Raw genomic sequence first — 25,306 nt, 5'->3', positions numbered from 1 at the left:
CACTATTGCAACATCACTTTTTTCTCCTCTTGCAACTAAATATAGATGTGAATAATTAACTTTTTCTCTCTCCTGTGGAACTTATACTTATTATTAGTGCTTGGTGTGGCTCCAGTAAGAAAGAATTTCAATGTATCATTAAATTGTACTTAAAATGCCCTCCATAATGTTTGGGATAAAGGCACATTTTTCCTTTATTTGACCTGACCTCCTCAGTTTTAAATTTGTAATCAAACAATTCACATGTGATTAAAGCGCACATTCCAGATTTTATTAAAGCATTCTTGTGTACATTTTGGTTTGACCATGTAGAAATTACAGCATTCATTGTATACAGGTGCTCCCCTACTTACAACTTACGATTTTTCAAAATTACGATGGTTCAAATCCATACTTTCAGTTTTGAATTCTGATTTGTTCCAGTGCTTGCGATATGCGATACGCTAATGTCTAACGTAGCTGGGCGATGGCAACATCGCATGAGGGTATCGTACAGCATATTTCAAACCTTCTTCATACCCAGTGTGTTTTCAGCTGTGTACGTTAACGGCTTTTTTTTCCAGTATGGAATAAAAGTATTCAAAATGTAATTACAAAAAATGATAGGTGCAGTATTCTTTTTCAACTTATGATTTTTTTTGACTTACAATGGGTCTGCTGGAACATAACACCATCTAAGTTGAGGAACACCTGCATATAGTCATCTCATTTCAGGGCACCATAATATTTGGACATAGCAATGGTATGCATTTTAAAGTAGTCATGTTTAGTACTTTCTTGTAAATCCCTTGCATGAAATGACTGCTTGAAGTCTGTGATTCATAGACATCACCAGGTGCTGAGTATCTTCTCTGGTGATGCTCTGCCAGGCCTCTACAGCAGCCATCTTCAGCTCCTGCTTGTTTCGGAGCTTGTCCTCTTAAGTTTTCTCTTCACCACTTGAAAGGTGTAATCAAATGGATTTGAATTGGGTGACTGACTTGGTCATTCAATAATTTCCAGTTTTTATCTTTGTAAAAACCCTTTGTTGCTTTAGCAGTATGTTTGGGATCATCATCTTGCTGTAGGATGCAGCGCTGTCCAATGAGTTCAGTGACATTGTTCGTAGTTGAACAGATGGTTCTATACACCTCAAAATTAATTTTGCTATTGCCATCAGCAGTTACATAATCATGAAGACAAGTGCGCCAGTACCTATCGCAGCTATACATGCTCAGTCCAAAATACCCCCATCACCATGTTTCACAGATGGATCTTATGCAGTTCTTTTACACCGCCACACTTTGCTCTTGCCAAGTTAATCTTGGTCTCATTGGTCCACAAGCCCTTTTTCCAGAATTCTGCTGGCTCTTTTAAATACATCTTGGCAAACTGTAATCTGCCCATCCTGTTTCAGGGCTAACTAGTGGTTTTTGTATTGGAGTGTAGGCTCTGTATTTGTGTTCATGAAGTCTTCCATGGACTTCATGAACAGAAATACAAATCAGTGTTTCTGATCTGATAGACAGGCATTTGGGGATTTTTTTCTTCATTATGTTGAGAATTCTTCTGTCATCAGCAGTGCTGGTCTTCCTCAGCCCACCAATCCTTCTGTGATTACTGAGCTCAACAGTACACTCTTTATTCTTAATAATGTTCCAAACAGTTGATTTTGGTAATCCAAAGGTTTGGGTGATGTTTCTTACTGTTACATTCTTGTTTTTCTGCCTCAATGGCTTCTTTGACATTCATTTGCACAACTTTGGTCCTCATGTTGAAAAATGACAGACTCCAAAGGTGATCAAAAGCTTAGAAGCAAGCCTAGCTCTCTTACTCCTGAAACATACCTGAGAAATCACAAACTCCTGTGAAGCCAAATGTCCCAAACATTATGGTGCACTGAAATAGGGGGTTATCAAAATGTATACAAATAACCTTGAATAAAATCTGGAATGTGCACTTAAATTACAAATTTAAAACTGTGGAGCACAGGGGAAAATAAAGGAAACAAATGTCTTTGTCCCAACATTATGGAGGGGACTGTATGTACATGATGACTAAACTCTCATTCATTCATTCATTCTCGCTAAACTTGTATTAAAAGGGGATCTTAACTTTGCATCATTCTTTGGCTTGGCTTCGCGGACGAAGATTTATGGAGGAGTAATGTCCACGTCTGCTGCAGGCTCGCTGGTGACTGACAAGTCCAATGCAGGACAGGCAGGCACGGTTGCAGCAGTTGCAAGGGAAAATTGGTTGGTTGGGGTTGGGTGTTGGATTTTTCCTCCTGTCTTCTGTCAGTGAGGTGGGCTCTGCGGTCTTCTTCAAAGGAGGTTGCTGCCCGCCGAACTGTGAGGCACCAAGATGCACAGTTGGAGGCGAGATCAGACCACTGGCGGTGGTCAATGAGGCAGGCACCAAGAGATTTCTTTAAGCAGTCCTTGTACCTCTTCTTTGGTGCACCTATGTCTCAGTGGCCAGTGGAGAGCTCGCCATAGAACACAATCTTGGGAAGGCGATGGTCCTCCATTCTGGAGACGTGACCCACCCAGCGCAGTTGGGTCTTCAGCAGCATGGATTCGATGCTTGCGGACTCTGCCAGCTCGAGTACTTCGATGTTGGTGATGAAGTCATTCCAATGAATGTTGAAGATGGAGCGGAGACAGCGCTAATGGAAGCGTTCTAGGAGCCGTAGGTGATGCCGGTAGAGGACCCATGATTCGGAGCCAAACAGGAGCGTGGGTATGACAACGGCTCTGTACATGCTGATCTTTGTGTGTTTCTTCAGGTGGTTGTTTATCCAGACTCTTTTGTGTTGTCTTCCAAAGGCACTATTTGCCTTGGCGAGCCTGTTGTCTATCTCTTTGTTGATCTTTGCATCAGATGAAATGGTGCAGCCGAGGTAGGTAAACTGGTTGACCGTTTTGAGTTCAGTGTGCCCGATGGAGATGTGGGGGGGCTGGTGGTCATGGTGGGGAGCTGGCTGATGGAGGACCTCAGTTTTCTTCAGGCTGACTTCCGGCCAAACATTTTGGCAGTTTCTGCAAAACAGGACGTCATGCGCTGGAGAGCTGGCTCTGAATGGGCAACCAAAGCAGCATTGTCTGCAAAGAGTAGTTCACGGAGAAGTTGCTCTTGTGTCTTGGTGTGAGCTTGCAGGCGCCTCAGATTGAAGAGACTGCCATCCGTGCGGTACCTGATGTAAACAGCGTCTTCATTGTTGAGGTCTTTCATGGCTTGTTTCAGCATCATGCTGAAGAAGATAGTAAAGAGGGTTGGTGAGAGGACGCAGTCTTGCTTCACGCCGTTGTCAATGGAGAAGGGTTTGGAGAGCTCATTGCTGTATCTGACCCGACCTTGTTGGTTTTCGTGCAGATGGATATCCATGTTGAGGAACTTTGGGGGGCATCCGAGGCGTTCTAGTATTTGCCAAAGCCCTTTCCTGCTCACGGTGTCGAAGGCTTTGGTGAGGTCAACAAAGGTGATGTAGAGTCCTTTGTTTTGTTCTCTATACTTTTCTTGGAGCTGTCTGAGGGCAAAGACCATGTCAGTAGTTCCTCTGTTTGCGTGAAAGCCGCACTGTGATTCTGGGAGAACATTCTCGGCGACACTAGGTATTAGTCTATTAAGGAGAATCCTAGCAAATATTTTGCCTGTAATGGAGAGCAGCGTGATTCCCCTGTAGTTTGAGCAGTCTGATTTCTCGCCTTTGTTTTTGTACAGGGTGATGATGATGGCATCACAAAGGTCCTGAGGCAGCTTTTCTTGGTCCCAGCAGAGCATGAAAAACTCATGCAGTTTGGTATGCAGAGCTTTGCCGCCAGCCTTCCAGACCTCTGGTGGGGGGGGGGGGGGGGGGGATTCCATCCATACCTGCTGCTTTGCCACTTTTCAGTTGTTCAGTTGCCTTCTATGTCTCTTCCCGGGTAAGGACCTCATCCAGCTCTAGTCTCAAGGGCTTGCATCATAGTTTAATAGGGAATATACAGTGCACAGTTTAGTGGACAAAATGTGATACATTTTTTAAAAATGGCTTGAAAAACTCAGTAAATCAGGTAGAATCTCTCAGGGTAAAGTAATAATCTGTCCAACATTGCTCATTCCACCCAGGTTCACCAATTGACAAGATGCCCTGCCTCACCCTTTCACCACCCCCTTTTATACTGGCTACTCTACTACTATGGGCTCAGTCCTGTCGATGAATCGATGACCCAAACTGTCATCGATTCCTTTCCCTCTACAGACATTGCCCAACCCAGAGTTCCTTCAGCAGTTTGTTTTTTTTCTGCAGGTTCCAGCATCTGCAAATTGTAAGAATTGTAAAAATGCTAGTAAAACAACACAATCACACACAGGCAGCAATTTGCACACCCAGTAAAACAATCATTCATCTATTTCCAAATCCAATGGTTTGGCATCAATCTCACCTGATTCTGTTTCCCACTCTCCTCAAAATTCACCTGGCCCATTGGAAAATGTATTGTTCTACTGCTTAAACTTTTTTAAAAGTGAGCTAAAAGTAGTTTTGGTTATTAATAGAAGTAATATTCAATAATCTAGAAAATTTGCCATCAAAGTCTGGAGAGCAGGACTATTGGAGTTTTACTGTACACACAATAATCTACTGAAATACATCTAAAATCTTTATATTTTTGTTTGAAAAAGTCCTTGATTGTATCAACCAAAAATATTTCATTTTAACTGAAGTGGAACTCAAATTAAATAGAAACATGCAGGAAAGACCTTCGGTTTATAATACAGTTCCTCACTAAGAATAAGCAGAATGATAAATAAACAACTCACATGATTGTCTGAAAGTCATCATCTACAAGGATCATGTCAGCTGCTTCCTTGCAAACATCTGTTCCTGTCTGTCCCATAGCTACACCAATATCAGCAGCCTTCAAAGCCACAGCATCATTGACTCCATCGCCAGTCATTGCCACCACAGCTCCATTGTTCTGAAGAGACTAGAATTTGAAAAAGATGAAACAAAAGTGGAAAAATAATGCCTTTCCTAAGTGACTACATTTCAACAATACCTTGTTTGCTGCTAAAATGCCTCAGGATAACCCACAAAGGGTATATAATATGCATATCTTTAGCTCGATGACTTGGATGAACATCGACTATGCCAATGAACCACAGAGGTGTAGCGGGCCGAGCGACTGCGTGGTTAAATGGGCCGAATTGCCACCCCAGTCGATTGATACAAGATGGCATGGGCCCCCTTCCCTTCTCAGGAGAATCCCGCGTTTGGCAACACACGTTGCCCAGGAGATGTCACCACTTCCTGGTTGTGCATTGCTGGGCAGGCAGTGACTCCACAACGCACTGACATCACTCCCTTAGACCAGCATGCCCCAGACAGGAAGTAGGTCGACCCCTTAAAGTAGTGCAAGAGATTCAAATGAAGTTCATGCTGTGTGGGCGTACTTCATTTCAGTAGCGCTGCCATAAGCAGTCATTACAGAGGTATAAAATCCATTTTCTTTTAAAAGTACAAGATTCTGACATATCTATTCTGTATACCATATTTTCACTCATATAACGTACACATGCATATAATGCACAGAAAATCATAAATTGAGTAAAAATATTTTCACATAGCACCCACACATATAATGCGCAGGTGTAGTATTCTACATTCCAACTTACAAGAGCAATTCACATTTATTGAGACATGAGACAAACCACTTTCCATAGTCCCACTATCTGTCACAGTTAATTTCCCACAATTAACACCCAATCAACTTCCCTCAGAGGTTTCAATCACCCATTATATAGATGATATCCTCCTGCAATACATTAACAAGCTTTGGAGAGAAATAAAATAATAGATAGAAGGCAAGCTTCAAAGTAAAGCAGGATTTTAATTCTGTCATGATTTCTTTGAAGCCTATCTTGTTAAAAATAGTGTGCCACTGAGAATCTTATGGTTTGATCTCATGTAATGAAGATGACCCATAGGGCAGAATCATCCTAATGTTGTCTCAGATCAGAGGCACTTGATATGTTAATCTCCTCTCTCAGGGGGATAGGTCTGGGCAATTAACATTGATAAGGTGCAGAGCCCTAGCCAGAATATTTTGTTTCTTGGAATACCATGGCACTCAGGCCAAGAGGATATTCCCAAGATCAAAATTTCCCAAGCTCGCAATAAATTATGTGCACTCTTTCAATGCCCACGCTCACTATAAATTTCCAGAGCAACATTCCCTCACCCACTATAAATTAAGCATGTTCTTTCAATGGCGCTATTACATTCCCATGCTCGCTATAACATTTCCATGCTCGCTATAAATTGCCAGTTTGACTTTTCCATGTCCGCAATAATTTGTGCATGTTCTTTCAATAGCGCTATTACATTCCCATGCTCACTATAACATTCCCATGCTCGCTATAAATTGCCAGTTTGACTTTCCCATGCCCTCTATAATTTGTGCATGTTCTTTCAACATAAAAATATTCTCATATAGCGTGCACAAGCATATAATATGCGGGGGTGGGGTTGTACCTGATTTGTAAAAAATGAATATAATGCATATAAAAATATGATTTAAATGCTATTGAGAATAATAACTGATGGGTTAAATAGGCAAATACAAAGATATTTAAATAAACAACCTCCAATCAAAGAGTGCTTGAGCCACCTTTGGTAACCAAAGGAGAAATGATCCCAAATAGGAAGAAAGTAACAATCTTCACAACTACCATTTCTTATTTGTGATAGTTACCTTGATGATCTTAAGCTTGTGCCTGGGGCTGGATCTGTAAAATACTGCTACCTGTGAAAATAAATTGAATCAAATGCTTTTTAAAAAAAAAGCTCTGGCAGGTCCAATATCACATAAAGAAGATGTTGACTTCATAAAACACAAGACAATTCATTTTTTAGTATATACTTGCCACAAATAAAACATCCAAAAAAAAGTTTTTCCATGGTAACATCAGGCTTAAATTTTCCACTCACTGAACTTCATCCTCTGGGGCACCGATTCACCCATGTGACTATCTGGAGTTTTGTTTTAGTACAGAAAAGGATTGATTGGCTTTTAATTTATTTTTGTTGTCACCATTCAGTGAATTAAATTGATAATGTACTAGTTTAGAACTGTACTGTGATGTGTCCTTGGACAATACTGCATTCATTAGCCATGCCCAGCTGCCCTGATATTGTTTTAGAACACAACAAATAGGAGCAGGAGTAGGCCGTCTTACCCGTTGAGCCTGCTCCGCCATTCAAAATCATGGCTGATCTGATGATAGGCTCATCTCCACTTAATTGCCTTTTCCCCATATTCCTTAATGACCCTACTTTGTAAAAATCTATCCAACCTTGCTTTAAATATATTTACTGCTTTAATGGGCAGATAATTCCATAGATTCACCACCCTCTGGAAAAAGCAGTTCCTGAATCTTGAGGCTATGTCTCCTAGTTTTCATTTCCCCCATCATGGAAACAATTTACCTACCTCAGTCTTTTCATTATTTTATGTTTCTAAAATATCCCCTCTTATTCTTCTAAATTCCAGTGAGTACAGATCCAGACGGCTCAATCTCTCCTCATAAGCTAACCCCCTTGTCTTTGGAATCAAACCGGTGAACCTCCTCGACACCACCTTCAAAGCCATCCTTCCTCAAGTAAGGAGATCTGAATTGTACAGAGTAATCCAGATGTGGCTTCACCAGTACCTCGTACAGTTCTAGCGTAACCTCCCTGCTCCTAAATTCAATCCTTCTATCAATGAAGGCCAACATTCCATCTGCCTTCTTGATAGCCTGCTGCACCTGCAGACCAACCTTTTGCAATTCACGCACAAGCATTCCCAAGTCCCTCTGCATGGCAGCATGCTGCAATCACTTCCATTTTAAATAATAATCTGAATTTTCCTTCTTGGGTACCAATTATTTTACAATTGAGAGGCTTAAACAAGCTGCTTCAGAATCAGTCCCATTGTTGAGGACTTGAGTCAAATATAGACAAGATGTACCAAGAGTGAGTTTCTTTCTCTCTCATGTAATTCAAAGGCTGTTTGCGCAACAATTCTGCAGCTTTAATGGCAATATGTCATGGTGCCAGACACATATTTGGTTCATTTATCATGTAATTTAACTTGATGAAACAATTATAAAACTACATGATCGTACCTACTTGTGTATGAGTGTAACAGATTTCTTCAGATATGATTAAATGCATGAGCAGAGCTCTGCTTCATGGGTTTCAACAAAGTCAACAATGTAAAGATTGTACTTTGGATTATTGTAAAAAATGTAACATTTAAAAAGGCCACATTTTATCAGTTTCTCTGATTTAGAGTAAAACACTGGCAGCAATTAGTTACTTTAAAAAAATACATTTTTGCATTACGTGAAGTTCAAGCATCACTTAGATAAGTGATTTTAGATGTCAAATTTTGGCTTGTTGCATTTAAGTGACCGAAGACCTCAGTTCTGACACTTGCACTGGTTGCTTACTGTATTCATAATTATTCTGGGTAAATAGCTTACATATTTGCTTTAATTATCCAATGATTTAGTGGACTTACATTAGTCCAGAAAAGAAACATGAAACTTTCCCAAGTGTACATAAAGAAAAAATACCAGAATGCTGGAAATGTGAAATAAAACCAGAAAATATTCAGAAGGTCAGACAACTTCTGTGAATGAAGTGTTTCACTTCAAAGAAAGACCATTGATCTTAAAAGTCTTTCATTTTTCACAGGACCACTGAATACATCCACCACTGTTTACTGAAGTGTAATCCTTATTTTCAAACTGTTGTCTTTAGGCTATTGGCAATATTTGACTAATGATTCAGTTTTGGGATGATTCCACACAAGTTTGTAAATGTTCTGAGGCTGAAGTCATTTTGAGTCTGAACCACATACCACACAGTTTAAACTGCTGAGATGTAGTCCTAGTTCTGTTGTGAACTTGTAATTTCACAACAAATGTTTCTTTGATTCCAAAGTCTCAATTCAATACCTATCCACACAATGCAACATACCTTTGGTACTATTTGTGAAAGCTGTTGAACATCGAGTGAATCGAGTTCTTCTCCAGAGAGTGTTTGGGATCCTTTGGAATACAACCCCATGCGGGTGGCTGCATACAAATAAAATACATTTTGTAAAAGAAAATGGTTATATTTCCATCAAATTTTCCATCAGAAGGCACAAATACATTTCTATCTATCCAAAAGTATTCCAAATGATTTTGTACTTGAGCCCAAGCTACAGCAATATATTTGTTATCATTTATTGTTCACAAAACTGAAAATATTTTAATGATTATAATTTTCTGAATGATGATCTTCTACCCATAAATGTTTTAAAAGATTTTTTAAAATCATGTGGACCAACATAAGGCAGGCAAAGATTCGCCCGGCACCATACACAGTCACAGAAGGAGAAGCAAAGAGAGTTCCCCCAGAGTTACCAAATGTTCGTGGATTCACCTCCAATGCTCCTGCAGCCGCACAAGACTCCAGTTCAGTTCAAATCCTTAGCAACCTGAGCCCAGATCCAAACCCAATGATGAGGAACCCTTCAGTGCCCCAGGGCCCTTCAGGATCCCTCATTGCCCTCAGCACACTCACGAATCCCAGCCTTGACACCTAGCTCCCATGAGCAGCCTTCAGCAGTCCGTGGCCTGGGCAAGTCCTTCGACCTTAAGTCGCCAACAGCTCACTGCCTGTGTGTGTCCTTCAGCCGCAGAGCCCCTCACTGGTCCTCCACACCGTGATCACTGTCCTTAGGGTAATCCCTTCTGCTTCCCTTTCTCCCTGATACAGGTACTCTGCACTAGTCCACTGGTCCCATGGAGTCTACAAACCCATTGCTGAACACAGGTGCTGCCATTTTGGTCCCAAACCCTGCAGAGACAGTATTTTAAACAAAATACTGTCAGTTCCATTAACAGGCTGTTTGAAGACTGTATAGAGCTTTTGGCATTAGGACCGACCCATAGGACCCCACGTGGAAGAGTTGTGTATCCACTCCCTGCTCTCCCCAGGTCTGCACCAGCATCAGTATTGCCATGACAGAAACTCCAGCAGCACCACCATTTTTCTGCATTTTTGATACATGTGACCACAATATTGAACTTGAACTTAAACATATAGAACTATTAGTTCAGGCTTTGGTTTACCATCTCCTAACATAAACTCAATGGTACTATACACTATAAAACCCTCAGCCCTATTTTATATCAACTGACAATACATCATTTCAATCCCACGGGATGCACTGAGATTGTAGTCAAAATATTGTAATGCTGTCAGTAACCTGAAAAAATGTCACAATTGTAAAACCAGTAGCATGTAACAGTTCATTCTGCAGACAGTAGAGGTGACAAGTATTTATTCACTCGACTGCTCTTGATAACCCTTCACTCTGTAAACAATGCCATGTAAAATCTAAAGCTGGAGAATTCTTAACTTCAGGAAAATGTTATGAATGGGATTTATGAAGAAGATTTGATAAATTACAAATAAATTTATTGAATTTAACCAGGTCTTATTGTTTCACAATGCAATGGATCAATGTAGATTTTGATTTTATGCAAAGATAAAGCTCTGATTCTGTGTATGGCACTTGACTGGCCTGTAATTGGAGATATTACAGTCTGAAACACAATTAGAAAGTTACCTTCTAATACAAATGTTCAAATATTTTGTGTACATTTTGTGATAATTGATGGTCAATTATTAGGATTTCTGAACTGAGGATAGCAAATTATCAGTTTTACAGATGAAAGATTTAAAGGCAGGTTCTTGTTTAAATCTTGTCAGGGCCTGTGAACGATAGGAGGAGAGTTTTAAAAGCACTGGGAAAGGGAAGTGTTTGTTTAAATCTCTCCATTGGTTAATTGGCAATAGCCAATAAAAAGAAGGGAATCTCAAGCAAGCAGAGGCTGAGGTAGTGGTGTAGGAGTTGAGGTAATGAACAAAAGGATTCTACAAAGAGGCACAGGTAAGGACAGGTTTTTCTAACTTTTTTTCTATTTTTGTGGACAGTGGGAATGGCAGCCAGGGCAGGGACTTGCTCCTCTTGCAGGATGTGGATAGTCAGGAAAGCCAAAAATAGCCCTGACAACTTCATCTGTGAGACATACATCCAACTGCAGCTCCACAATTCTTTACAAACCATGTTAGGGAATTGGAGGTGGAGTTGGATGAACTCCGGATTATTTGACAGGCTGAAGGGATCATAGACAGGAGTTAAAGGGACACAATCACAATGATGGAAGGTAGCTGTCAGTAGAGAAAAGGTACAGTCAGGCAGTGCAGGGTACCTGTGGCTATTCCCCATAGCAACAAGAATAGCCCTTTAGATATTGCTGAAGGGGATGACCTATCGTGGACACAACATCTCACTTGTCAGGAAGGTGCAACTCTATCATGAGCATCCTGGCCAGCTGCATCACAGCGTGGTATGATCGATATAGAAAATTGGATTGAAGGTCAATGCACAGGACCATAAGAGCGGCAGTGACAAACATTAAGGTATTCCCCCACACCCCCACCATCGAGATCTACTGGAATTGTTGACTGAAACGGGTGTGCAAAATCATCAAGGACCCCAATTACCCTGTCCACAGCATCTTTCAGTTACTCCTGTCAGGAAAGAGATTTCTGAGTATCAGAACCAGCATCACCAAGCTAAGAAACTGTTTCTTTCCACAGGCAGTGAGAATGCTGAATATATATTCCTTGAATTTATGCGTGTTTTGACCGAGCACTGTTTTGTTGGCTTGTACATGACGATAATAAACTTGAATGAGAAAGAGGTGACATAGGGTCAGAAGACATAGAATCATTGTGAATTGAGTTAAGCAATGACAAAGGTAAAAGGACAGTTTTATACAGACCTCCAAACAGCAGCCAGGATGCGGACAACAAATTACAGCAGCAAATAGAAAAGGCATGTCTAAAGGGCAATGTTATGGTAGACACGGGCGATCTTAACATGCGTGTAGATTGGGAAAAGCACCTTGGGACTGGATCTCAAGAGGGAGAATTTGTGGAAAGTCTACAAAATGGCTTTTTAGAGAAGCTTGTTGATGAACCCATTGCAGAATTGGTTACATTGATTGGATGGTGTGAAATGCACCGGAAGTGATTAGAGAGCGTAGAGTAAAGGGACCATTAGGCGGCAGTGATCACAATAGGACTAAGATTAAACAAGGAGAACTCTAAATGAGATGTGGTGGCATTTCAGTGAAGTAAAGGGAATTACAGTGGCATGAGAGAGGAACTGGCAAAAGTAGGTTGGAAGGGGGCACTAGTAGGGAAGATGGCAGAGCAGCAATGGATGGAGTTTCTGCAAGAAATGAGGAAGGTGCAGGATAAATACATGCCAAAAAGTGGAAATATGTCACAACTGTGGCTGACAAGGGAAGTCAAATCCAAGGTTAAAAACAATGAAGGAAGCAAAAATTAGTGGGAAGGTAGAGGATTGGTAAGTTTTTTTTAAAAACTTGCAAAAGGTAACAAAAAACTCATATGGATGGAAAAGGTTAAATATTATCAAAAAGGGTAAAAAAAAAGCTTCATTTATATAAAGAGTAAAAAGGAGGTAAGGGTAGATATAGGACAATTAAAAATGATCCTGGAGAAATAATTATGGAAGACAAGGGGATGGCAGAGGAACTAAATGAGTATTTTGCATTAGCCTTCACTATTTGCCAGATGTCAAAGGGTAACAGGGAAGGGAAGTGAGTGCAATTACTATTTCAAGGGAAAGGTGCTCAAAAAGGGCAGATAAGTCTCCTAGACCTCAGGTTCTGAAAGAAGTAGGGGTAGAGATTGTGGAGGCATTGATAATAATCTTTCAGGAATCAATCATGGAAGATTACAAATGGCCTGACATCAGTGGTGGGAAGATGTTGGAGTCAATTTTCAAGGATAAGTTTTCATAGAACTTGGAGGCACAAGATAAGCCAAAGCCAGTATAGTTTCCTTAAGGGAAATTCTTGCTTAACAAACCTCTCAGAATTCTTTGAGTAGGCGAGATAAAGGAGATGAGGAGGATGTTGTGTACCTGTATTTCAATTTTCAGAAGACCCTTGAGAAGGTGCCGCACAAGAAGCTACTTAACAAGATAAGAGCCCATGGTATAACAAGAAACATACAAGCATGGATAGAGCATTGGCTGATTGGCAGGAAGCAGAAAATCAAAGTCAGAATACAGGGATCATATTCTGGTTGGGTGCCAGTTGCAAGTTGTGTTCCAGAGAGGTTGAGGCTGCTTCTTTTTATTTTGCATATTATTGATTTAGATTATGGAATGAATGGCTTTGTGGCCGTTTGCAGATTATACAAAGGTAGTTGGAGGATCAGTTAATGTTGAGGAAACAGGGAGATTGCAGAAGGGCTTAAACAGATTGGGAGAACATGCAGAGAAGTGACAAATGAAGTACAATGTCAGAAAGTGTATGGCCATGCATTTTTGGTAAAAACAATAAATGGGCAGATCATTTTCTAAATGAGGAGAAAATTGAAAATACCCAAAGGGTCCTGGTAGCCTTTGTGCAGGATAACCATATTGAGTTGGTGGTCAAGAAGGCAAATGGTTTATTTCAAGAGGAATAGAACACAAGATATGATGTTGAGGCTTTATAAGCCACTGGACAGACCTCACTGAGTACTGTGAGTAGTTTTGGGCTCATTTAAGAAAGGATGTGCTGACATTGGAGAGGGTTCAGAGAAGGTTCACAAGGATTATTCTGGGAATGAAAGGTTCATCAATGAGGTGTGTTTGACAGTGCTTGGCCTGCACTCGTTGGAATTTAGAAGAACGAGGAGGGGATCTCATTGAAACATTGAATTGTGAAAGGCATGGACAGTAGCTGTAGTAAGGTTGTTTCCCATGGTGGGAGAGTCTAGGTCAAGAGGACAACTTCAGGATTGAAGTATGTCCAATTAGAACAGAAATGTGTAGGAATTTCTTTAAAAAGAGGGTGGTAAATCGGTGGAATTTGTTGCTACAGGCAGTTGTGGAGGCCAGGTCATTAGGTGTATAGATTGATAGGCTCTTGATTAGCCAGGGCATCAAAGGTTATGGAGAAAAAGCCACGCAGTGGGGCTTAGTGGGGAAAATGGATCAGATCATGATTAAATGGCAGGGCAGACTCAATGGGCTCAATAACCTATTTCTGCTTCTATGTCTTTTGATCTTAACCGCCTTGTAGAAAAAGAGGGAGGCAATGATTTCAATAATGTCCAGGATCAGGAAGGCAATGAAGGCATGATACACACTGAGTGGCAGTTTACAGTGACACAGAACTTCTGGGAAAGGAGGGACATGCACATTATCTGCTGCCTGCACATTAATACCTTAACCTTTTTCTCTTTAACAGAAATCTTTATTTTCCTTCAGGTAATCAAGAACATTTTTCACTTCTTACCTTGCCACCTGAACTTCTGTACTAAGATGTTTTTTTCACCCTTCAAAGTCAGGTTACTGAATAGCACTTCTCTCAAACAGGAAAATGTAATCATTGAGTTAATGGGTACCTTTTCAAATACAAGTACAAGCGATAATTTTTAAATCAAGAACTGAGCCAGTATTTACCGATGGCAACTGCAGTCTCTTGTGAATCCCCAGTGATCATCTTGATTACAACCCCTGCATTAATCAGTGTGGCAACAGCTTCCTTTACACCAGACTTTGGTGGATCAATCATTCCCACGAGTCCCAGGAATGTGAGTTGTCCAAGTTCAGGTCCAGAAGCTAAAGCGAGTACTGGATAGAAGTATTAAGCATTTGTCATCTATCACATTTCTCCATTTACACAAAATCTTTAATATGAACATTTCCAAAGTTTATATACTTTGTCTGAATATAAACCATTGGAATATAAGCTCATTTAAATCTTCATGCAGTGCCCTCCATAATGCTTGGGACAAAAACACTTATTTTTTCCTTTATTTGCTCCTGTGTTCCACAGTTTTTAATTTGTAATCAAACAATTTGTGTGATTAAAATGCACATTCCAGATTTTATTCAATGTTATTTGTGTACATTTTGGTTTGACCATGTAGAAATTACAGCACTTTTTATATATATAGTTCCCTCATTTCAGGGCATCATGATGTTTGAGACATTTGGCTTCACATGTGTTTGTGATTACTCGGGTATGTTTAATTTCTACATTGGTACAGGTATAAGAGAGCTCGGCTTGCTTCTAAGCTTTTGATCACCTTTGGAATATGTAGTTGCCGTTTTTTCAACATGAGGACCAGAGTCTTTACTAGGGCTGGAAAGTCTGCTTTTATAAGTCAAGTTCCTGCCATTTTTGCTGATTGATTGAGTCACCCATATGAATAACAATAGCGGGTGGGAACATCCATACATGTGAATGCCCTTCTTCCCCAGCCTGTTTCTGCTGAGTTAGTTGGGCAGCTTGACCAACGCCATTTAGGGCTGTTGGTCTGATGCTGCCCCAGCTTCTACCCCTATCGGTTTGTTGTCCTGGGAGTCGCCTTAGCGATCTCTGTCCGCGTCCGCTGCCGCGCGATGTGCTAGCCCAATCTCCGCAATTGCGGGCTGGCGCACCATTTTGAGGCTAAAAAAACTAGATTAAAACTGAGAGTCATAGCCCAGACTTTAGGATTACCAAAATCAATTGTTTAATGAACCAATTAAACACACCCAAGTAATCACATACACTTGTGAAAACTCAACACCCAATAATCAGGCAATTTCAGTAAGAGTCAATAGAGAGCAACGAGAGTGAAAAAACCTGATTGATTCTGTCCTCATTAAATGTCAATGTCATGATGAACTTGCTGTTTTTGTTACAATGGTCAAAAATCAGCAAATGACACACTTTAATAATACATTTGAGACACAAACAATTTAAGTTATTAATTGGAATATGAACACAAAAAATGATATCCAATTTATCAATAGTATGTTTGAAAGAGGCACAATCATGCAAAAGACAGTCAAATTCAATTTTGATCTGGAAGCAGAAATGACATAATTCAGCCAATTTTGATGAAACACACCAAAAAATGTTGTATTTATAAAGAGTGCATGAATACTGCAAGAGGGATAACTGACCCATTTTTCTTAATGTTCAAACCATTTTTTTTGTACTTCAATACCTGCCAATAAGCTGACTTGCCATGACACAGACCACAGGAATTGGCCAATGCTTAGCTAGGTGTAGGCTTCTGCTCCAAAAGCTTTGGCTGATGATAATATAGCAACATTGAAGCTAAAGTCATTCTTTCAAGTCAGCACCTTTTTGATCATCATGAATATATTGTTGCATTATTGCAGGACTCTCCTCTGCTCACTATTTATGATGAGATATTCCAGGGGAACATGATATTTTTTAAAAATCACTTGAGTGCATCCCAACGTTAGCCTCAACCCATTGCAATACTTTTCATTCAATGGCTATTCATTTCAAGTTCACCAAGGATACATTTGGTTCAATATTGGCTTGATCTCAGAGGCATTCACTCTGATTTGATCTCTGTAATTATTTTGTCCATGTTGGAAGGGATGAAGAGGTCAAGATTAGAGATGCCCAGGACAAACCCAAATTGAGTATTGGTAAGCAAGGCCAACTTGATATCATAATCAACAGATCTTTACTGATGACTGAAAGCTGTGTGATTGAATAGCAGTTCTCTACATTATTCAATAGATGACCGTGTTGAAACCATATTGGAACATCTTGACAAGTGGTACAGCTGGTTATGGTGCACATTTTCAGTACTACAGTCAGAAAGTTAATATGATCCCATATCCTTTGCACACACTGTACTGCAGTCACACAGGAAAGAATGCTGACGCCGCTGTTTATGCAGTAATATGTAAAAGCATTGGGCAAATTCAGCAGGTCACACAGCATCTATCGGAAGTAAAGATTAACCAACGTTTCAGGCATGTGTCCTTTGTAAAACTATGAGGAATAAAAGCAGGCAGGCGCTGAATAAAAAGGTGGAGGGTGGGGAGAGGAAGGAACTTAGGTTAACAGGTCATCAGTGGATATAGGTGGAAGCATAGAAGAGAAAAAAAGCTAAAAAGAGAGAAAGAGGTCCTCTCTGAATGTAGAGGGACTGAAAGGGGGTGGGGAGCGGGAAGAAAGGAGACAGAGGAATGGGGAAAGAGAGACAGGGTGGGGTTTAACAGAAACTGGAGAAGTAGATGTTAATGCCATCTGGTTGGGGAGGGCTCAGATGGAATATTAGGTGTTGTTCCTACAACTTGCAGGCAACCTCTGTTTGACAGTGTATAAGGCCATGGATTGACATGTCAGTGTGTGGATTGAAATAGTTGGCCACTGGAAGATCCCTGTTATTGCAGTGAACAGAGAAGGGTGCTCAAATATGTCTACTCTCTGACAGAAGTGGCCACAATGGGAGGACCAGATGCTCTACAGATTCCTACAGATGATCCCTACAGATTTATGTGAAGTGTTGCTTCATTTAGAAAGAGCGTTTGGGGCTCCAAATGGTGGTGAGGGAGAGTTGAGGGGACAAGGGTCACATTTTTTTTGCTCTCTCAGAGTTGGTACCAAGGAGTTGATGATTAGTGGGAAGAGATGTGGAGGAGTGAGAGGGGAGGGGAGAGACCTGTCTGATGGTGAGATCACATTTGAGGTGGTGGAAATTATGGAGGATAACATATTGGATGTGGAGATTTGTGGGGTGGGAGGCAAAGATGAGAGAATCATGTCCTTGACGTGAATCGGGGCAGAGGGGTCCATGGCAAATGTTCAAGTGATGGAGGTGTGGGCAAGGGCTGAGTTGATGGCAGTACTTGAGAAACAGCAACATTTTTTGAAGGAGGACATCTCTCATGTTCTGGAATAGCAGCCCTCATCCTGAGATCAGACGTAACAGGGGCGAGTAATTGAGAGAGGGAAATAGAATCCTTGCAGGGAACAGGATGTAAGGAGGTGCAGATGAGGTAACTGGAAGTTGGTGAATTTGTAGAAAACATCTGTAGAATGTTCGTCTCCTGAGATGGAGACAGAATATTGAGAAAGGGGAATGTTGACAGAGATGGACCAAGTGAATTTGAGGTCGAGGTGAAAGTTAGGAGCAAAGTGGATTGTTGATTTGCAGGAGGCAGCCCCAATACAGTCATTATAGTGGAGGAAGAGTTGAGGAGCCTTGCCTCAGTAGGCTTGTTACATTGCTCCACATTGCCTAGCCCTATTATTTGGAGGACATGGGGTAAGCCAAAGGAGAAGTTAATGAGGGTGCGAACAAGTTCTGCAAGGCAGCAGAGGGTGGTAGTAGATATTAGTTGGGTCTATTATTGTGAAATAAATGAAGGGGATTGTGTCTGATGGTATTGGGTTGGAGGTGTATAGTGAAAATGAGGCGGATAAGTCCAGGGAAGTGAAAGTGCTTGAAATGACGGAGGGCATGTGAGTATCACAAATTGAGACTGAACCAAAGTTGAGATAAGACTATATTCCCTCTGAGAACTATTCAACCATATGGCATTAAGATCAATTTCTCCAGTTTCACTTAAATTCCATCCAGAGTCTCTGTCTCCTTTCCTCCAGATCCATACCTCCTTTTCTCTCCAGAGAGCTACCCTCATCCTCCATCACCTCAGCCTTTTTCTCCTGCCTTCCCACAAATATCCACCTCTAATCTCTTACCTGTTAGCCTGTGCTTCTCCCCCTGCCCCTTCCTTCCTCCTCTTCTCCACCCACTTCTCCCCACCTTTTTATTCAGGCATATACCTGCTTTCTGTTCATAACTTGTCCAAGGGCTCAGGCCCGAAATGTTGGTTATACTTTACCTCCTATAGATGCTTCATTACCTGCTAAGTTTCTCCATCACTTTTGTGCATTCCACTGGTGTCAAACAAGATGGCTAAAAACAGCTTCTGTGAAAGTTGAGATCTTAGGTCATAGCTTAACACAGCTATGAATATGTCAATTTCATCTTTAATTCACATGCTGAGCACTACCATTTTTGAGGGCAGTGATGTTCTTGGGACATTCACTTCCTGTTAGCTGTTCAATTGGCCACTATCATTCACAACTAGATATAGCTCGAATGCAAACCTTAGATTTGATCTATTGGATTATCTGTTCTATTATGTATTTGTCTGTCACACATGGTCCTGTTATGCAGCACCTATTTCTTTTTAAAATGGTGATGCTCTAGCAAGGCATTCTGTACTTATCACCAACCCAAGATTGATCTGATTGGTTGAATGTAATGGAGGAGGAAAAAATCTGTCAAGCCCAAGAGGTTACAGATTGTGTGGTGTGTGTGCTCAGTATAAAGTTGGAACTGTTCACCTGCAACCACTGTCCATCAATCCATGGTGATTAAATAGCTACATCTTTAACAGACAGAATGACAAAGAACAAGCTAATGTTGGTTCTCTCACCATCAGCTAAAGACCCAGTCTATCATCTATGTTCTTCAGAACTGTGCCAGCTCAGCATAATCAGTGTTTGCAAATGAGCAAAGATAGTTGTGATGGCTAAATACGACTTGGTGCAAATAGATTACAGGCTTCATTTATGAACAATTGGAGCCTTTTCAGAATGGGAAGTCATCAAGTATTTCAACAGATGACAAACTTGGGTTTCAGCCACAAATGGCTTGAGACAGGAATAGGTGAGGCTATGAAAGTGGAAGTAGACTACCTCTGTGATGGAAAAGATATAGCATTGAAAACTCACCTCAGAGTCAAATAGGATAAAACTTTGCGGACAGTGTGTTTCAACCTCAGACAGTAGTTGGCTGGGGTCAGAAATAGCGTAAAATGTGTGGTTGATAGTGGAGATAAATATTATGGTTTCACTTGCAACTGTGACTCATTCATAACTGTTAACAAACAGACCTAAAATTCAGAGGTAGTAGATGGCCCAAAAGGCTCTGGAATACTCTCATTTGATGACATAGGCAGAATATGGCTACTGACCTCAAGATTTCAAATGATCCCCTACAAACTCAGCATCTAACATGGAAGATCAGGCACCTGAAAATATATCCCCAAAGAACGCACCATCATGGTAAAGGGGGCAGGAGGTTAAATCACTTTGATTATTAAAAAGCAGTGATATCAAGTAGGATGGAGGAGGAGAAAGAACAGCTTTGATAAAGAGATATTATTCAATGTTAAATACGAAAGGCTTAGTTTGAGGAGTAAAGATTTGGGTGAGGTGAGGGGGCAGGGGGAAGAAAAAGCACAGACAATAGAATTGATGGTCCCAATCTTAAAGACAAGGTTTAGCATTGTTGAAGAGCAAGGATCATGACAGTTTCTGGAAAGACATCTAAAGAAATGTTTACAATTCTTAAAACTATGGTTCATCAATGTTTTAGAAAAATATTTTGTGCCAACAAATCAGATTTGATTGAGAACAGTGTCGTCTGATAAAGATTATATTCCATCTTAAATGGAAGATTTTATCCTTTACATCAGAGCAGTGATTAAAAGAAAACTGACACCACCATGGACTCAAAAACTTTCAAGAATACAAAATTATAGTCATTTAAAGAGTTGGGATTCTAAGGGTATAAAAACATTACAGGGTTGTTTTGTAGAAGGACAGTTTCTTTCTTTCAATCAATTGAAAGAGCGTTTTGATATTGCTGAAAATTCTTTATTTGTTTATTATCAACTTCGATCTTTGGTGAAAAATATGTATGGTAGAGAGATGATTTTACCTGTATTGATGGAATTTGAATCTTTGATTTCTTCTATACCAAAAAGGGGTTATATTTCTGTTATGTACCAAGTATTACAAGACAATATGGATAAGCTGGAATGGGAGAAGTCTAAGCTTAAATGGGAAAATGATTTAGCTTTTGTTTTTCCTGAAGATTATTGGATGGATATGTGTCGTGATAGTGTTACTAGATTGAAGAATGTGCAATATGGAATGGTTAATTATAATTTTCTACATCAGTTGTATTAAACCCCAGAAAAATTTTAAAAATATGGTTTTAGTAATTCAGATTCTTGTTTTAGATGTGGTGTATGTACTAGAACTTTTTAAATGCTCTTTGGTCTTGTGTGCATGTACAACCATTCTGAGATTAAATTAAGTTAATTTTGGAAAAATTATATCATTTTAAGTTACCATTAGATGCATCTATTATTTTTAAAGGGTTATATGATTCCTTTAACTGGATTAGGATTGGATAAATTTCAAATTGCATTTATATATTTAGCATTGTCTGTAGCTCGAAAATATGTAGCAAGTACATGGAAAGATAATATAGTGATTAATATAATGCGATAGCATAATGAATTGAAAGCTTGCATTATTATGGAAAAAGCTACATATAATCTGCACGACAATTATTCTTTTTTTGTTACTAGGTGGTTAAAATATTTGGAATATATGCATTTAGATATATTTTGATTTATTATATACTTTTAGCTCTCCTTAAGAGAGCTGGCTGATGGGGTGGGGGGGGATACGGGGATTTGATTTTTTTTTTCTTTCTTTTTGTTTTTTTAATTTAAAAAAATATATATATTCATATAAAATTCTCTTTATGGAATGTATTTTGTATTACTATTAATGATTCTTTAAATAAATAAATAACATTTAATTAAAAAATACTAAATTATTTGTTTAATCTGCTATTTGAAGAGAAAGTAATCAAATCTAGATAATACCATTAATACTTTGGCAAAACTGTTTTTTAAATCCACTTATTTCTTATATTGTAGTGGCATGCTGCTGCGGCAATTGGACCAGCACTCCAGGCGACGAGAGCAACCAGGGGCCAGCAGATTGCGCAGCGGCATTGGCCCCAACAAGCGAACCAGCGGTCGGGAGGCTAAGGCAGCATAGGGGCCAGCTCCCCAATATGGCGCTGGCCCTGCACACAGCCACAGAGAGAGACAAGCGCACAGGGAAGAAGCATTGTCATGTAAGAATGTACCCATGTGCGGGAGACCTGCTATTGTTAGGCGAGCAGTGCTGTTAGTAAACAGGGGCAAACGGCCCCAATAAAGTAGAGCTATACCTGACTACATTCGTGTGTGTGTCTTTACTTTGAGTAGCGCGTGGCTACAATATCATAAATGTCAAGTATCTCTAAATCTACCATTTATCTTTTTATTTTAGAAAGAAGATTCTCACAAGATGTACTTGAAATGTATCATTCTATAACTGTATAAACTTGGGTCCAATTTTTCACTTTGGAATCATGTAGTCTGAATTTCCAAATTTTGTTTTTCCATATTGAATATTGTTAACAAGACATTTCAAGCACACACACACACACACACACACACACACACACAATCACATTTAATGCAAGCTCATGTCAAATGGTAAAAAATTAATTACAAAAGAGAGAGGTGTATAGCAGGTATAGGAAATATGGAACAAATAAGGTACTTGAGGAGTATAAAAAAATATAAGAAAGAATTCAAGAAGGCTAAAGGAAGACACGAGGTTGCTTTGGCAGATAATATGAAGGAAATAATTTTGGTACGTGTGCAGTTTCTGATCTTGGGGAAATGTGTCAGAAAACTTTTTAAACTCATCCTATTTCCCAACTTTACTCAGTAAATCTCCTCAAATATATTCTAAATGCTTTGAGGAAACGAATGACAAAGTACAGAGCTGTTTTTTTTTCTCATCTTAAATTGCTGAAGTAAAGTCTGTAACAAATGAGTGTAAGAGAGATTGTCATTTCAGAAAGGAGAATTTTTGTTATTCCTAATACAGTTTCATACTTTAAAGACATAACTTGCATTACCTCGAAGTCCAGCGGTACCCATATAAGTTTCTTCCTGCTGATACAGCTCCTTCTGTTGCTGAGTAAGGGGCTGAATTTGAGAGTGGCTACAGTAGCTCGAACAAAATCGAATTACTTGTTCATAAGCTCCTTTCATAAAGTAAATCTCTGCTTTATCCTATGGGGAAAGAAATATGAATAAAAAGCTATTTATTCATTTAGCAAATGATTAACAAGTGACATTATGAAATAAGTCTCTCACCGTTCCTGCCAAAGGGAATCATCGACTTTGATATCAGTTCAAATTAAAAAATGAAGTCAAACCAGATATTTCAGCTTGGACAAACTGTTATTTTGAAGAGATGACAAAGAGAATTGATGAGGGCAAGGCATTGACATAATACATCTGGAATTTAGTAAAGCTTCCACATGATAAGCTAGTCTGGAAAGTGACATCACATAGGATCCAGGGTGAGCTAATCAATTGGAAACAAAATTAGCTGGTGGAGTAACAATTTGGATGAAAAGAAAGTGGCATGATTGGTAAGTTTGCAAGTGATGGACATGGAAGAATTTTGGCTAAGGTCATAAGATTTATTTAGATATACAGCACGGTAACAGGCCATTTCGGCCCATGTGTCTGTGCCGCCCAATTTACACTCAATTAACCTACACCCCCAGTATGTTTTCACCATAGCCTCTGGGGAAAATCCATACAGACTCAGGGAGAAAGTACAAACTCCTTAGACAGCATAGTATTCTCACCCCAGTCCTGATCGCTGGTGCTGTAAAGGCACTGCGTTAACCACTACACCAACCATGTTGCCCCATCAAATTAGAAAGTGAGCAAAGGAACAGCAGGTGAAATTTAAATTGAACAAGTGAGAATTGATGCATTCTGGGAAATTAAACCACATACAATTTGCACATTTAATAATGGGATCCTGGGAAGTGCTCTAGAACATTGTTTCAGATGCAATAGAATGGGGAGATGCAAGCAGGAGGAGTGGCATTGCTCATCAGGGAAAAATCACAGCTGTCCTCAGGTAGGACAGAGCAGAGGGCTCATCTCCTGAGGCTATATGAGTGGATATGAGGAACAGGAAAGGTATGACCACAGTCATGGGGTTGTAATATAGACCACCCAAAGTTCAACAAGAATTGGAGACAGCAAATAGCTGCAGGAAACATACGTTTGTGATCGTAGGAGATTTTTAAACTTTCCACATATTGACAGGGACTCCCCTACTGTAAAAGGCCTGGATGACTTGGATTTTGTCAAATGTGTTCAGTAAAGTTTTCTGAATCAATATATAGAGTTACCAACTAGAGAGAGTGCAATACTGAATCTTCTATTAGGAAACAAGATAGGTGACTGAAGTATGTGTAGGGGAACAGTTTGGGTCCATTGATCATAATTCCATTAGTTTCAATTTAATTATGAAGGATCGGTGTGGGCCTCTAAACTGGAGACAGGTCAATTTTGAGGAAATGAAAAAGGATCTAGAATGCATGGATTGAGATTTTTTTTTTGGCAAGGATGTGCTAGGTAAGTGGAAGTACAGAATTTGTTTGTTCCTGTCAGGATTAAAGGCAAAAGTTAGCAGGCAAAGGGAACTTTGGTTTATGAGGGATATTGGGGATCTGGTACAAAAGAGAGAGGTGTATAGCAGGTATAGGAAATATGGAACAAATAAGGTACTTGAGGAATATAAAAAAATATAAGAAAGAATTCAAGAAGGCTAAAGGAAGACACGAGGTTGCTTTGGCAGATAATATGAAGGAAAATCCTGAGGTTTTCTACAGATATATTTAGAGCAAAATTGGGACAAAATTGGTCTCCTTGAAGATCAGAACGGTCGGTTACATATGGAGTCAGAAAAGATGGAGAAGATCTAAATGGTTTTTTGCATCAGTATTTACTCAGGAGACTGGTGCAAAGTCAAGGGAAGTTAGGAAAACAAGCAGTAAGGTCATGGACTCTATACAGAATAGAGGAGGAGGTGTAAAACATTTTATTTTTAAGTCATCCAGAAACAAAATTATTAAGGAAAGAAACCATTGATTTATCTGGATTAATACTGGATTTCTTACAAACAACAGAAACAAACTGCAATTCATGTTTACTGAGCTGAGATTTGTTAGCCTTTTTAGTCAGTTACATTAGCATTTGTATGAATAAGTCTATTTCCAATTGCATATTGGGAAGCTGTTTGTCAGGACGTACCTATTCATGTAAATGGCTCACTAATAAGTGATTTGTTAAAACTTGAATCCATTCATGTAAATAGCTCACTGATAAGCGATCTATCAGAATTTACTACCATAAAAATTGCAAAAACATCACACAGCTAAGTCAGACACTGAAGAGAAGCTTCCTTTGCTTTGAGTGTGTGTGTTGAAGATTTTTAATTAACTCTTCTGACTAATACTAAATCTCAACCAAAAAATTTCACAAAGAAATCTCTTAACTTGATAATAACAAAATTTTGTATTTTACAATATGTTAAATTCTTCCTTCATTCTACTAAAATAAATAAATTTCCCAGCTTCAAAATAATCATTAATTTTCTTAATATCACAACTTTGCCAAATTTAAAAAAAATATTTTCCATAAAA

At 39.5% G+C, this 25,306-nt stretch overlaps 2 protein-coding genes across 9 annotated transcripts in view; one reads left to right on the top strand and one right to left on the bottom strand.

Moving 5' to 3' along the window:
- The window catches only part of aste1b (asteroid homolog 1b), a 67,054-nt gene extending 45,083 nt beyond the window's left edge, over positions 1-21,971 (top strand). For both annotated transcript variants that reach the window (XM_069911110.1, XM_069911089.1), the window contains exon 4: positions 21,669-21,971. In XM_069911110.1, coding sequence (XP_069767211.1) covers positions 21,669-21,782 — 114 coding nt within the window. In that variant the 3' untranslated portion in view covers positions 21,783-21,971. The remainder of the gene's footprint in view (positions 1-21,668) is intronic.
- atp2c1 (ATPase secretory pathway Ca2+ transporting 1) overlaps positions 1-25,306 on the bottom strand; it is a 116,214-nt gene that overhangs the window by 6,994 nt on the left and 83,914 nt on the right. For all 7 annotated transcript variants that reach the window (XM_069911029.1, XM_069911046.1, XM_069911025.1 and 4 more), the window contains 5 exons: positions 22,709-22,865; positions 14,559-14,729; positions 8,990-9,087; positions 6,717-6,767; positions 4,783-4,949 (listed from right to left, as the gene is read on the bottom strand). In XM_069911029.1, coding sequence (XP_069767130.1) covers positions 4,783-4,949; positions 6,717-6,767; positions 8,990-9,087; positions 14,559-14,729; positions 22,709-22,865 — 644 coding nt within the window. The remainder of the gene's footprint in view (positions 1-4,782; positions 4,950-6,716; positions 6,768-8,989; positions 9,088-14,558; positions 14,730-22,708; positions 22,866-25,306) is intronic.

Source organism: Narcine bancroftii, chromosome 1 (assembly GCF_036971445.1).
Source record: "Narcine bancroftii isolate sNarBan1 chromosome 1, sNarBan1.hap1, whole genome shotgun sequence".
NCBI lineage: Eukaryota > Metazoa > Chordata > Chondrichthyes > Torpediniformes > Narcinidae > Narcine > Narcine bancroftii.
The sequence above is the reverse complement of the archived record's forward strand: the minus strand, read 5'-3'. Positions and strand labels throughout refer to the sequence as shown.